Here is a 16,177-nt window from a genome sequence, read left to right as displayed (position 1 = left end):
TATATTACTGTATTACTATATTACTGTATTACTGTATTACTCTACGTCTTGCTGCTTGTTGTGTTAAACATAGTAAATAAATGTCTGTAATGTCCTCAACCTGTTGATTCTAAAACCTTCACATGTCATTTTGTTGTATTTATTTTATTAATTGTATTATTTATTTACACAGTCAATTAAACCTCTGTAACCCATTACTCATGAACGTAGCATATTTGAGCCTTTTATAGCCTTTTTTTATTTAAATTTTTTTATTTATTTATTGAAGTTTTGTTATTTTTTATTTTTTTTCACATTAGATTTAAATTTTTAATTAAAAGTAAAAATAAATTTCCATACATGACAAAGAAAACATATGTCATTCTTTTTTATTTATCTACTTATTTAATAATTTTATTGTGTTGTTTTTTTTTCCACATAGTGGATTTAACTTCTGTTACCCATTTCTCATAAAAAAAATTGCATATTTTAGCTTTTTATTGGCAGTCATGGTGTAATCTGGAGTTTCTTTTTTCTTTTTTTGTTTTGTTATTTTCAACAACAAAAAAATCTAATTTTTTTCACATTAGTTTTTAATTTTTAATTAAAAGTAAAACAATTTTTTTCATACATGACAAAGAAAAACAGAAAATGTTCACCCCTCAGGAACAGACACAAGTGATTAATGAATTCTGTAAACAGCTGTGATTAATGTTCTGTTGATCAGCTGATCGATTAATGGACTGGATCAGAACCTTAAAGCTCGTCCAGCTTCAGGAGAACAAACATCTCAGGGATCTACTAAATAAAAGCTGACAGATTTGAATCCCTCGTAGACTCAGAGCTGTTCTCTGAAGTGGGACCCGGGACTGAGGTGGACCCCCTTTAGAACCAGGTTCCTGCAGGTCTGGACTCACCTCTTGTGGATCTTCTCTTCTATTGACTTGGCACAGAAAGCTCTGATCTCAAAGTCCACGCCGCAGGCCTGCAGAGAGACCAGAGACACCAGAGGTGATGATCCACTCTGAAACACTCTGAACACGTTACAGGATATTTAACAGGAAGGCAAAGTGACGGCGTGTTGAATGTGTGCGTTACCTTCCCGGTGTCCTCTGGACCGGGCTGTAAAGTGACTGAACATGGGAGGTTCTGAGGAATCTGAACCAGCAGAGACAAGAAAAACACAGTCAGTGGTTTCACAGAGTCGCGTCGCTGGAGACGGGTTCTAACTGGCTCCATATGAAGCCTAACAGACCGGACCGTACCAGACCAGACCGGACCGGACCGGACCAGACTGAACCAGACCAGACTGTACTGGACTGGACTGGACTGGACCGGACCAGACCGGACCCCCCCCCTCTACTGACATGTGATCTCATCTGACCGACTACCGTCCACCATAAAGAACAACTAGAACGGAGTGTAGAGATTAGAGGAAGTCAGTGAGGTGTGAAGGTGAACCTGATGGTTCAGCTAATGTGATGAAGGGATGATGATGATGATGATGAAGAGCGGTACCGTCCTGACTGCCTCAGATTACAGAGATTACGTCAGCGGTTCACTGAAACTCTTCATCCGTTAGCGGTGAACCCACAGAGACGGAGAGACGGAGAGGTGGAGCCGACGCCGACGCGGCGTTAATTCATTCAGAGAGACGTACGATCACGACTTTGATGACATCACAGACATCAGGCTGCTGCTGCAGCACACAGGAAGTCCTCAGATTCCGACTCGACAACATTTTTTGGACATTTGTTTGACATTTTTCTGACTTTTTTTTCCGAACAATTTGTCAGACACCTTTTGGATATTTTTCAGTCATGTTTAAAAAAAACTAAATTCTGACATTTTTCTAATATTTTTTCGGATATTTATTTAACTTTTTAAAAACTTTTTCTTTGGACATTTGTCGGACATTTTTCAGATATTTTTTCCGGACATTTTTTTTTTCGGACTTTTTGACTTTTCCAGACATTTTGACTTTTTAAAACCTTTTTTTGGACGGTTGTTTAAAATTTTTCAGACTTTTTTTTTTTTTTTTTAACGTTTTCGGAATTTTTGTTATTTTTTTGGGGGGGCTTTTTTTTTTTTTTTTACTTTCCCCGTATATTTTTCAGATATTTTCCAGACATTTTTTATTTACTTTTTTTTCGGACATTTGTTAGACATTTTTCTGACTTTTTTAAAGCCTTTTTATTACTTTTTCTTGACATCTTTCGGATTTTTTCTCACTTTAAAAAAATAAATAAAAATTGACATTTGTCGAACATTTTTTTTAACATTTTTTTCGGACATTTTCTTTTTACTTTTTCAAAACTTTTTTTTGTACATTTTGTCGGAAATTTTTTCGTTTAATTTTTCGTACTCCACTCGGTTAGTTTCGTACCTGTCTGGAGGGATGGGATGCTTTGTCAACAGCTTGTTGGGGATTTAATCTCATGTTAAGGAAACAGATCTTTGGAGAGTTTATTGGTCAGAAACCCGTCAGACCGACTCTGAGCAAGAGGAAGTGTTGCTGCATCATTTACCAGCTCACTATCAAATAGTTCCAGGAACTAAAGTTCCTTTATTTGCATCCTCATATGAATATGTGTGTCTCATTTGCGGTGTGAGCGTGTCAGTCTTTAGAAGATGTAACGTCGAGCGCCACTTCACCAAAAGTCCACGGCAACTTTTCACAGGACTTTTCAGCAGGTGAAGCTGAAGACGGTCTCTGTTTACCAAACGGACGTAGAAGCCATCGCAGAAACTGAGGCTTAGTTTAGTGGAGAACATCCTAACGAGGAACATCCTAACGAGGAACATCCTAACGAGGAACAGGAGGCCGTCGGCGAGGTCTTCTTGTGTTTCCTCTAAAGAACAACGTGTTGTTGTATTTGCTGCAGTGAGACTGATAGACTGATAGACTGATAGACTGATGTCTGAGTTGTAGTCAGTTAATGAATTAAATAAAGAGGAAATAGAGATGGAACAGGAGACGGAGAACTAGAGTCAGGTGGACTTCCTGTTCGGAGTACCAGTTTAAACCGGTTTGATGTTATGCAAACCAGCTGAACCAGCACCTGTATATAATATAATCATACATTCTAATAGATATAGAGTCCATGATCGAGCTGGCTGAGACCTTATTACAGGACCAGGGGCTGATGGGGGTCCTGGTCTCCATCATGTTTACAGTGTGAATGAGGACCAGGAGCTGATGGGGGTCCTGGTCTCTAGTGTGAAGGAGGACCAGGAACCGATGGGGGTCCTGGTCTCAGGGACTCACAGTGAAGTAGAAGGGGTGTGCATGCTGGCCCAGTTTCTTCAGCAGCCTCTCCTGCAGCCGGCTGTTGGGTTTCTTCTCCTCCGGCACCGGAGGGAAGGCCTGAGACACAGAGAGAGAGAGAGGAGAAGAAGAAGAAGAGAGATGACATCATGTTCAGGTGTTCAGGTGTTCAGGTGTTCAGGTGTTGTTCAGGTGTTCAGGTGTTCAGGTGTTCAGGTGTTTATGTGTTCAGGTGTTCAGGTGTTTATGTGTTAAGGTGTTCAGGTGTTCAGGTGTTCAGGTGTTTATGTGTTTATGTGTTAAGGTGTTCAGGTGTTTATGTGTTCAGGTGTTTATGTGTTCAGGTGTTCAGGTGTTCAGGTGTTTATGTGTTTATGTGTTCAGGTGTTCAGGTGTTTATGTGTTTATGTGTTAAGGTGTTCAGGTGTTCAGGTGTTTATGTGTTTATGTGTTCAGGTGTTCAGGTGTTTATGTGTTTATGTGTTAAGGTGTTCAGGTGTTCAGGTGTTTATGTGTTTATGTGTTTATGTGTTCAGGTGTTCAGGTGTTCAGGTGTAGTTGGAGGTTTGGAGGCGGAGTTCTCACCTGGAAGGTGGATATGTAGAGATCCTTCCTGAAGGACAGACCCAGGACGTCCAGGTCCTCACGGCCATATCGGAACGCACAGGTGAGCGTGACGAAGACTACAGGGAGGAGGAGGAGGAGGAAGAAGAGGAGGAGGAGGAGGAGGAAGAGGAGGAGGAGGAGGAGGAAGAGGAGTAGGAGTAGGAGGAGGAGGAGGAGGAGGAGTAGGAGGAGGAGGAGGAGGAAGAAGAGGAATGTTACCTGTCCCTTCTATCTTCAGTAAAATCAGTTCTCTGAACCTTTACTTTCTTTAGTGAAAGTGAAACTCATTAAAACATTAAATCTATTTCTCATCTATTATTTATATTTTATTAGACATGTTTCTTTTAATCTCTGTAAGATATTGATCTAGTTTTGATTCCTTATTAAATGTTTAATACATTTATTCTCTGTCTGAAAGCTGCTGAACACTTTACCTTCAACTTCCTGTTTATACCTGCACAGACCTCTACTACAGTATATATATATATATATATATATATACACACACTATATACAGTATTATAGATTATACTTTATTTTAGATATATATTAAACATACACACACGTCTACCACAGTACTATATTTTAGACCTTATTTTATATGTATATTCTATATTTTATACATAATTTAAACAAACACACACGTCCTCAGATGTTCAGGAGGAAGCAGTCCTACCTTTCCTGTCCTTCAGGTACTCGGGGTCGACGAGGATCACGCCATCTGTCATGTCAGCAGGAAGGAGGGAAGACAAACCGCCACGTCATCACACAGTTCAGAGCCGACCGTCCAATCACAGACCGGCTCAGCAGCTCTGATCGTCCAATCACAGACCGGCGCAGCAGCTCCGACCAACGTTCATTAAATAAACCTGACTTCAGGTCACTCTTCAGTGATCACGTTACTAAAGTTTACATACAACTCTTACAAATAACCTATATTATATCAGATACATAACGTCTATTAAACAGATATTTGAGTTCATAAATATCAGAAAAGCATCATGATTAATGATTTTAACATCTGGAGTCGTGGACAGTAAACACTGAACCTCCGTAAGCCTCCAGATGTGCCGACTCACCTACTGCGTCCACGTGGTCCAGGTGATCCACAAAGTCTCTCTTTCCCAGGTACACTGTCACCTGAACGGACCAATCACAGCGTCACACGTCTGAGGTTATTATTCATTCATTTCTCCTGTTTTCTTTATAAGAAAAATCTTTTTCACACGACTAAAACTTCAGACATGATCAATCACATCATCAAATTAAACTCTTCTGTTTAATTTCCACTTTTATTTATTTATGTAATTATTTTTAAATTTATTTATTTATTTTTGCATTTATTTATTATTTATGTATTTAAGCATTTATGTCTGCATTATTTTCCCTTTGCATTTATTTATTATTTATTATTTATTTTATATTTATTTTTAAATGTATGCATTTATTTATGTATTTAAACATTTATTTCTGCATGATTTTGCCTTTGCATTTATTTTTTATAAATTTTATATTTATCTTTAAATGTATTTTCTTATTTATGTATTTAAGCATTTTTTTCTGCATGATTTTCCCTTTACATTGCACGCCTTATTTATTTTCCCTAACTTATTTATTTCTGTATTTATTCAAAAAAAACATTTTTACTTTTAATGCAGTATTATATATTATTTTATATATATTAATAAATATTTTAAAAATACACACACGTCTACCACAGTATTATAGATTATATTATTTTATATATATTCTATATTTAATAAATATTTTAAACCTACACATGTCTATCACAGTATTATATATTTGATCTAAATGTATCTTATATGTATATCATATCTTTAATATATTTTAAAAATATGATTTTATATATATACTTTTAACACAGTATTATGTTATTTTATATATATTCTATATTTTAGATATATTTTAAACCTACACACACACGTCTATCACAGTATTTATAATGCAAATTAAAACAGAAATATCAATTTATGTCACATTTTATCAATTAATTAATGGCTATATTTATTTTTAATATTATCATTGCTAGTTTTAATGACATTTATTTATTTATTCCTTTATTTTTGAAACCCTGATTGAGACTCATGTAGTGAATGAGATGTTATAAATATCCAGAGAACGCTCATTAAACCTGAATAATATCAGCAGATCACACGTCTCCATCTGAACATGATCCACCCACAATAATTCAAAATATCCAACACAACAGAATCAAACTCAGAATAATAGAGGAATAATAGTAAACGTGGTCATGGTGATGAAGGAACAGCTCATCTAGTGCATTATCTTGTCTTCTGATTATTTAAATCACAATCTGGCTTTATTATTTTATATAAAATCATGTTTATATTCCTGTTTGGTTCCGGCTGTTCTCTCCTTCATCGCTGCACAGGAACAACTTCTGTACTAGTACTCATAATGAAGTAGTTTCTCATGGTGGTACTACTACTTGTACTATGTGAGTACTCTTTATGTGCCAGCAGCAGAGGGAGGAAGAGGAGCTGACTCACCTTACAGTTGGGGCTCGACTTCTTGAAAACTCTGAGAGGTTCAGAAAGAGGAAGAAGAGGAAGAAGAGGAAGAAGAGGAAGAAAAGACTGACGTTAGTTTTCTTTAATTTGTGTGAATCAACATGAGAAACATCATTTCAGACAGTTGTTTGAAATGTTTGGTGTCGGTGGGAGACGTCAGGAGGAAATGGTGCAAACGAGGCCACGGCCTGTTTCAACACAGCAGGAAGCCGAGGGGGGGGGTTAGTGGTTAGAGTCTATGTGATCGGGGTCATTATGGGCTGTCACCACACCGCTTTAATACGGGGGAGGTCCAGCCCTTCCTGTTCCAGATACCCAGGAACCACTTCACCTGTTTCAGTTAGATTAAATCTACTCAGTTCATCAGAAACACAATCAATAATTAATAATCAATAATCAGGTTCTATTGTTCCTGTCTGAATAATAACTCACAGACATGATACCAGCTGGTTTAACTCTTCATTCACCAGGAATGTTTAAAATAAAAAATAAATTTACAGATATTAAAAAATAAACTTGAAATAATGTCCATTAATCACGTCTAGTTCAAGATGTTTATTGTCACGTCGGTTGTTATACAGGTACAATAGTGTGGAATTAAAGAAAATTAAAGAATAAATAAAGTTATATTACAATAATAAAAGGAAATACTTTGTACCAGGGCCTAATAGAACATATACTGAGATATATATATATATATATATATATATATATATATATATAGTAAGAGGCAGTGAGATAAATATAGAAGCAGAGTTGGATACTATAAAAATATTGCACAGGCATTTATTTTTTATGTTTTTTATATTGCACATTATGTATTGATTGAAGTGTTGCATGTTTATTGCACAGACATTTTTTCGAATATTTTTCACACATTTTACTAATAATTTTTTTAAACATTTTTCACAAATTTGTCGGAATTTTTTCAAATATTATTCACATATTTTACTAATACTTTTTGGACACTTTTTGAGATATTTTTCACATATTTTACTAATAATTTTTTTAACATTTTTCACAAATTTGTCGGAATTTTTTCAAATATTTTTCACATATTTGACTAATAATTTTTGGATATTTTTTGAGATATTTTATCACATTTTACTTCTAATTTTTGGAAATGTTTTGAGATATTTTTCACATAAATTTACTTATAATTTTTTTTACATTTTTCAAATATTTTACTTATAACTTTTGGACATTTTGAGATATTTTCACATGTTTACAGAATGTGCCCCATTTACCTCCAGTCATCCCTCGATCCCTCAATAATGATCCTGATCACAGTATTGATCATCACCATCAGAGCACCAGAGAGGACGTGGACCATCGAGGTTCACACCGTCACTGTGAAACGGTCACTTCCTTTAACACCTGACGCCTCAACACGCAAACAGGAAGTAACAACTAACGCCGGTTCTCCTCCTCACCGGTCTGAAGCTGAAGCAGCTAAACAACGAGCCGCCATCCTCTGAGCAGCTTTCACTGTTTAACAGCCAGTAAAGTGTTTACAGCAGCAGCAGCAGCTCCAGCTGACGGCCGCTTCCTGTCACAGATCAACGTTGCCGCCACAGTTATATTTAGATCACTTCAAAGCACACATTAAAAGTGATTTACAGGTTTCTGTGGCTCCACTTTCTGGCACTAAACTTCTGTTTATCACTGGACTGATTTCAGCTTTAGAACACTGAAACACTGATGATCTCCACTGTAGCTCTACCACTTATTAATGAAGAGAAGAAGAAGAAGCTCAATCAGAACTTTAGTGGCGTTCCTCTCAGCCGTGCTCGTCTTTAGAAGGACGTAGTCGGACCGGCCGCCGTGAGAATAAACCAGCCGGCTGCGTGTGAACTCAAACACGGACTGGCCTCGTGGCTCAAACAGTGATGGTTGACCCACGATGGTCTGTGGGCTCATATCTGGATAATTATTAGAAAACTTTGTGAAGAAAAAATACTGAAAAATGTGCGAAAATTATTCAAAAAACTATTTCATGAAAATGTCTAAAAAATATATGAAACATTTTAGTAAAATACCTGAAAAATATCTGAAAATTATTAATAAAATATGTGGAAAAAATATCAAAACAATGTTTGAAAAAATGTCCAACAAATGTGTGAGAAATATCAGAAAATTGGCAAGAAATTATTTGAATAAAATGTGAAACAATTAGTGAAAAATAGCCAAAATGATTAGTTAAATGTGAGAAATAAATGAAAAATATTAGAAAAAAATGTCTGACAAATATGTTAAAATATCCGAAAGATTTCTTAAAATTCTTAGTAAAATATATGAAAAACATCTCAAAATATTTCCATAAGTTATTAGTAAAATATGTGAAAACATGTCCGAAAAACATCCAAATTATTTGAGTAAAATATGTGAAAAAATGTCTGAAAATTCTTAGTAAAATATGTGAAAAATAGTTATTATTGAAGGAAAGAAGAAGAAGCTGATTGTGTTTTTCTCCGCCGCCTTTAGAAGGACGTAGTTTCAGGTATTCAGTAATAAATAAAATGACTGATGGATAATAAAAACATTATTTCAGCTCCAGTTTCAGATTAAAATGTTGAAGCTGATTCAGACGTGACGGAGAAGATTCAGGATCTGAGGTTGTGTTTTTGATTTCATCAGATGTTTCTCTCTTCAGATCCTCGCTGAGCGTGAGCCGAGGTCGGACCGGCCGCTGTGGGAATAACGCTCCTCATGAAAACAGCCGTCTGCGTGTAAACACACTTTAACGCTCGGCTGGCTGCTGACGGGTAAACACGTCGCCGCTGATCCTCCGGTAGCCATGGCGGCTCAGACAAACAGACTGAGGACGTCCCCGTCCGTCCCCCAGAGACCGAGGTGATGCCAAGTCTTCGTGTCTGGACAAGAACCGACTGGTTTCTATCAGCTGCTTTTAATAGTTCCAGTGGAGATTCATTGTCCCGTAACGACGCAGCAGTTTTTTCATAAAGTGTTAATAAATAAACATTATTATAACACGAAAATAACAGCTTTTACATTTCTATTATCACTAACTACATTATTTTATATATATATTGTTAACTTTATTTGATCCTCTGGTTTTTTTATGTTTTTATGATCCCCTTTGTTGTTTGTTTTTTATTCTATTGTTGTTGTTTTTTTATTATAGACCGTATATAAGAAGAAACACATTTTAATAAAATATGTGAAAAATATCTGAATATTATTGGTAAAATATTCAAAACTTATTCTAGAAAATGTCCGATAAATATGTGAAAAATATCTGAAAAATGTCTGAAAATTTTAAGTAAAAAAAACTTTCTGTAAATTAGGAAAATATATTAAAATATGTGAAAAAATGATATTGAAAAATTTCCGAAAAATATTTTAAACATTTTAGTAAAACATCTGTAAAATGTTCAAAATCATTTTGTGAAAAATGTCCAAATATAATGAGTTATTAGTATTAAATATGTGAATCATAATTATTCAAACAAAAATGCCAAAAATATTCTCCAATGAGACGATTTGATGCTTTTCTTCATAATTCATGAAAATAAACTGAATGTTTGAGTTTTGGACCGTTGGAGGAATAAATCTACCAGACCTGTCACTATTAACTGATTTATAAAGACAATAAGAGTCAGAATATTCAAAGATCAATCACACATGAATCTGAGTTATTGATAACAGAAACATGTGATGGGGTTCTGACATCATGTCAGCAGCTATCAGCTCTGATCTGTCTGCTGCTTCTCTGCTTCTAAAGCTGATTAACGTCTCTACTGATGCTTTCAGCACTCTGTCAGATTACAGACCAGGGACCAGGACCAGGACCAGGACCAGGACCAGGACCAGGACCAGGACCGGGACCGGGACCAGGACCAGGACCAGGACCAGGACCAGGACCAGGACCAGGACCAGGACCCGCCCTGTTCTCACACACGGATCCACGCAACAGGACGCCGTTCACGCTCCGTTACACCTGGAAAAACACGCTGAGCCAGAAGACGAGGAGGAGGAGGAGCAGGAGGAGGAGGACGAGGAGGAGCAGGAGGAGGAGGAGGAGGAGGAGCAGGAGGAAGAGGAGGAGGAGGAGGAGGAAGAGGAGCAGGAGGAGGAGCAGGAGGAAGAGGAGGAGGAGCAGGAGGAAGAGGAGCAGTAGGAGGAGCAGGAGCAGTCCTGACGTCCTAAAACTACCTGTGACGGTTCCTTCACTCACTCAGCAGATTATATTAATGATGACGTCTCATTTGTTTATTAAATAAGATTACATCTATAATATATAATAATGCATATATACTAATATATATACTAATATAGATACGTCTCATCTGATCAACTGATCACAGGAGTCGATCAATCCCGGTTCAACGTGGCCGACATCCTTCCTCTCTAGAAGGTCATACGTGCTTTTATTTAGTCACATCTGGACTGTTGTCATGTTAAAGCCAAACGAGGAGGTAGAAAGACGACATCACACCAGTGCTGTTCTGGTCTCTCTTCACTGGTTCCCAGTCAGGTTTAATATGGTATTGATCATATCTAAACTGGGCCGTCCATCTTAGTCCACTAACACTCAACAGATCAGTGAAAGGGAGTTCCTCCTCTTTAGATCTGGGTTTCCTGAGACGTGCTCACAGGTTTATTAGAGGAAACAGAAACAGAGTTGTTTACTGCCTGTTTGGATCCTAATGTAGATCAGTCAGACTCACTCTGGTTGTATTAAAAACAGTTTCAGCGACACGTAGCACCAAAACAAAGCTGCTCTTTACTCAGGAAACAAACTGTGCAACACTAATCTATCTACTCTCTCATGTTCAGTACGGCGGAGACATCAGATAACAACCGTCCAATCAGAACAGAGTATGTGCATTACTTCTATTACTACACAGCTTCATACAGACCAGAGGCTGAATGATACCACGACGTCTATCTGTGAACGCAGCCTGAGTCCACACTCAGGACTTACACAGATTCAAGACTCAAACTTATATTAGATTACACTTTACACGTCCGACAGGGTCAACAATCAGAGGTGACCGCGTGGTAGCGTAGCGTTCTACTGTGTACGTGTATCCTCCCAGCAGACGGTACAAACAGAAGTACTATGAGTCTGTTCGGGAGTTTAATCAACGCTTAAAGGTGTCTGAAGATCTGAACATCTTTTAAATCACTTCTTAACACGTCTTTTTAAAAAAGACTTTTATTAACTACTAGTCCAATGTTTAAGGTTTTTTATTTCCCAGTTCTGCTTTGTTATATTTGATTGTATTTTATTCTCCGTAGTTTTATTGGCTGGATTTTATTTAATGTGGTGTTGATTTGTTCTAATTTGGTTTTCCCATGTAAAGCTAACAGTAATACTGTTTTAAAACAGTGCTATAGAAATAAAATGATTTTCATTATTACTACTACTAGGGCTGCACGATTAATGGAATATTAATCATGATCACGACTTTGGTTTTCCACATTAAAGGAACATGATGGACTGTTATTGAGGTTTAAAATGCTCCGCTCACAGCAAACTGTGAGTTCCGGAGAAGTATCTCATTTTAAGTGTTATCTTGATGCAAAGATTTGCACATTAGCAGGAACGCAGCACAACATGGAAGTGAAAGCAGCGCCGTCTTTATTTAAACATGAAACTGCAATTAAAATATAAAAATAAATAATCAGGTTGCCTTGGCAACCAGTTCTTGGCCTTTGGTTTCCATCAGTAACGTCTACTACTGGTGCCTTCAAATGAAACTCCTGAACTCGTGTTTACAACATGGGAAGTCGTGTACACGATGTGCTTGGCGTTCAAGTGGTTAAGTCGGGAGAACACCGCTGCTAAGCAACGGCAGTATTAACGATACCGTCGGCGTCTAGAAGACACAGAGGCTAACAAGCTAGCAAACTAGCAAGCAGGTAACATAATGCAGTAAATGTAAAGACATGAGGACAGAGGAGAAAGATGAGGCCATTGGGAATATCAACATCGTCCTCAGATATATTAAAAAATTACAAAGAAAAACAATATACAACTACAATATATTAACTTATTATGCACCGAGAAATGAACTGCCAAGGCCTCCGCCATTTCTGACAACGTCTAGAAACACGTCACAAGTCGGGAACTTTCAGAAACTTTCCACTGACGGGGTCGTGAATATGACATGAGGCGGGGGTTCATACGGACTCTACTGGTGAACACGGGTGAACACGACCTCATCTGAACCAGTAAAAACAGAAACAGCAAAACGTGCATCCCAAAACAAATGCTGTTTTTTTACAGTCAGAACCAGAACCAGAACCAGAACCAGAACCAGAACCAGAACCAGACAACACTGATGGTACGTCGGTGCGTTTACTCACATGCACAGTCTTCTGTTTCAGAGACAAAGCTGAAGCTGATTAACTGAAGTTGAAAAGTTCAACTACCAACATCACAAACTAACGTGAACGTCGATACAACGGAAAACTAACCAGATGAACCCGAACACAAAACTAAAAGGAAACTTGTGAAGTCTCGGGAGGTGAAGTGTCTCGCTGTCTTTGAGCCGGACGGAAGAATTATAAAACAATAACAACAACACACACGACATGTATACATGTCCTATTCTCATTACTGAGGCCCTGACACACCGAGCCAACGGACATAAAAACACAACTATGAGCTGAAAACATAAAAGCTGACATTTATCTTCATCACTACGAGCAACACCTTTAACATCACTAATATATAAACAGGCGATACAGTCGTCACTGAAACGCTGGATATGTCCACAGAGGTTTGGTGGGATGGAAGAACTGAACTATAGTCGGTCTTCCTGGATGATAACGTCTCTATTATTCTGTCTGCATCATGTTTGTCTTTCCTCCTGCTCGCTTCCTCTCCTCCCAGTTTCCCACCTGTTTCCTAACAGGAAGTGACTGAGGAGAGTTTAGTGGACGTCAACGGAGCTGTTTGTTTAAATCACTGATGATTTTACACGTTTCAACCTGGCAGCCTCAACCTGAACATCTGATAGACCGGTAAACACTCAACCTGAACATCTGATAGACCGGTAAACACTCAACCTGAACATCTGATAGACCGGTAAACACTCAACCTGAACATCTGATAGACCGGTAAATACTCAACCTGAACATCTGATAGACCGGTAAACACTCAACCTGAACATCTGATAGACCGGTAAACACTCAACCTGAACATCTGATAGACCGGTAAACTGAGAGCTGGAACCTTTAGTATCCACAACAAACATGTAAACAGATTACAGCTCCCAGTCAGCACTTTAACCCCTCAGTCATCGCCTTACGAGCCGGAGTTCAGCCAATCACAACCCTGGACTGTATACAGGTGAGGAACCACCTGATCAGCTGATATAAACAGAGAGAAACCAGGTAAACAGGATTGTTTGAAAACCTGCACATAGTTCTCTCTAACGCTGATGTGGAGCTGCAGATGCTTCATTAATAAAGACTAAAACAACATAAATCAATAAGGAGAGTCAAAAATAAACATCCTGAAGCTTAAAGAAACCTGAATATCAGTCTGTTAGGATGTAACATGTTCCAAGTGTGTCAACATCATCTCCATCAGTCAGATGATGTTTCACTGTTTACTGTTAACCAGCATCTAAAGAAAACTCTCATTCACTCTCCTGTTAGCTGTAATTCAAAGAGAAGCCTTCAAAACACACCAACAGCTGATTAGCATAAGCCTGTGATACCAAAAAACACCAGAAATCAGCCTGTTAGTAGCAGGCTAACTCACCATCACACCAAACTCCATTCAAAAATATTAACATTTAACAAATCCTCATGTTATCAACAATATAAAACACAACTCTGCATGCATTATGATTCATTCAGGTGTTGAGTTAAAATCGGCGTTCACACATCCAGCATGCAGCACTTTAATTCAATAATATATCAAGTTTAACTGAATGTGAATACATTTATCTGTGCAATATATCCTTGATGTAATATACACCTCAAGTGCAACTACCTTTGTTTACATTTTTATTTATTACATCTACCTATTCTACAAGTGCAATTACCTCTGTTTACATTACATCTATTTTTTATATTTCATACCTCCAGTGTAACACTTCTGTTTATATTTATTTATTACATTTACTTGACCTGTTTTATTTGCTTTATAACTGTGTGTTTTACCTGTTCTATGTTTTATCTGCCTCGTTTAGTCTCATCAAGTATTTGTTTTAAAGCACTGACCAGAAATGAATAATAAAATAAATGTATCTTACTTAGTGTTATTGTATTAGACACACCAAACTCCATTCAAAATATGAACATTTTAAGCATCCTTCATGTTGTCACCAATATAAAACACAACTCTGCATGTATTATGAATCATTATGAATCATTGAGCTGTTGAGTTAAAATCGGCGTTCACACATCCAGCATGCAGCACTTTAATTCAATATTATATCAAGTTTAACTGAATGTGAATACATTTGTCTGTGCAATATATCCTTTGATGCAATATACACCTCAAGTGCAACCACCGTTAATTATATTGTATTAATTACATCTACTTTACCTATTCTACAAGTGCAACTCCCTCTGTGTTGAGTTAAAATCGGCATTCACACATCCAGCAAGCAGCACTTTAGTAGCAGGCTAAACCGGATAGCCCAGCATCGCACCAAACTCCATTACAAATATGAACATTTTAAGCATCCTTCATGTTGTCAACAATATAAAACACAACTCTGCATGTATTATGAATCATTATGAATCATTCAGGTGTTGAGTTAAAATCGGCATTAACACATCCAGCATGCAGCACTTTAATTCAATAATATACCATGTTTAAGTGTAGATGTCTATAGGCGGATACCGCCCACTACGGCCGTGTTATCATGTTAAAGCACCAACAGGGAATTCATGCCTACGACACTAAACGTATTATATATATGGTTTTTAAAGTGCCGATGCGTGTGTTAGGCGTGTTTATATATATATAATGCGTGGTAATGATGTGTTAGTTAGGCTAAAGAGATGCATTAGGAGGAAGTGTTAAATTGAGTGTTTAGTGAGTGGAGTCTGGTGCAGCAGCCTGTCTGCTAACAGCTAACCTCTCACTATAACCGCACCCTGCAGAGCTACCAGATCACCAGAGGGGTAAAGGTGCTCTCTGTGTCCGGGTATAGGCTCTCATAAAGCGGGTAAACATCTCTGTAAAGCCTCCTCTAACCCGGGCTAAGCTAGCTGCTAGCTAACTGCGTGATGCTAACTAGCCGTTAGCCGTTAGTTGCTAGCTGTTAGCCTGGTTCTGGTTCTGGTTCTGGTCCTACCTGGTGCCCGCCTTGTCCCCCATCTCCTCGGCAGGATAGATCCCGAGTAAAGGTGTGGTTGGACTGAGTGCTCCTCTCAGCCGTCCCGACTCATCAGCTCCTGCTCGCTCTGCTGCTGCTGCTAGCTGCTAGCTGCTCGCTCCGGGTGTTACTCTGCTGGTGTGAGTGAGTCTCTGATGAGGAGAGAGGAGAGGAGAGGAGAGGAGGAGAGGAGGAGAGGAGAGGAGAGGAGAGGAGAGGAGGAGACAAGACTCCTCTCTGCTTCCGCAAAGACACGATCCCTGCGTGTGCGTGTGCGTGCGTGCGTGTGGCTGCAGATCACGTTGCGCAACTCTCAGAGTCTCCTGCAAACATCACAACACCAAACATCACACTACAGTTACACACATATCTACACACTACAGTCACACACACATGTTACATGTTGTTACATACACACATATCTACACACTACAGTTACACACATGTTACATGTTGTTACA

General features: G+C 38.0%; 1 protein-coding gene across 4 annotated transcripts in view; it reads right to left on the bottom strand.

Moving 5' to 3' along the window:
- arrb2a (arrestin, beta 2a) overlaps window positions 1-16,029 on the bottom strand; it is a 24,622-nt gene extending 8,593 nt beyond the window's left edge. Inside the window, exons 1-8 of one of the 4 annotated variants that reach the window (XM_037747951.1) lie at window positions 15,696-16,029; window positions 6,385-6,415; window positions 4,933-4,993; window positions 4,530-4,583; window positions 3,833-3,930; window positions 3,248-3,346; window positions 1,078-1,137; window positions 897-964 (exon numbers count right to left, since the gene is read on the bottom strand). In XM_037747951.1, the coding sequence (XP_037603879.1) occupies window positions 897-964; window positions 1,078-1,137; window positions 3,248-3,346; window positions 3,833-3,930; window positions 4,530-4,583; window positions 4,933-4,993; window positions 6,385-6,415; window positions 15,696-15,718 (494 nt within the window). In that variant the 5' untranslated portion in view covers window positions 15,719-16,029. The remainder of the gene's footprint in view (window positions 1-896; window positions 965-1,077; window positions 1,138-3,247; window positions 3,347-3,832; window positions 3,931-4,529; window positions 4,584-4,932; window positions 4,994-6,384; window positions 6,416-15,695) is intronic. The other 3 variants (XM_037747953.1, XM_037747952.1, XM_037747954.1) reach the window with 3 other exon arrangements.
- Between the last annotated feature and the right edge of the window lie 148 nt (window positions 16,030-16,177).

Source organism: Sebastes umbrosus, chromosome 17 (genome assembly GCF_015220745.1).
Source record: "Sebastes umbrosus isolate fSebUmb1 chromosome 17, fSebUmb1.pri, whole genome shotgun sequence".
Lineage (NCBI taxonomy): Eukaryota > Metazoa > Chordata > Actinopteri > Perciformes > Sebastidae > Sebastes > Sebastes umbrosus.
Note: the sequence above shows the minus strand (reverse complement) of the source record. Positions and strands in the feature narration are given on the sequence as shown.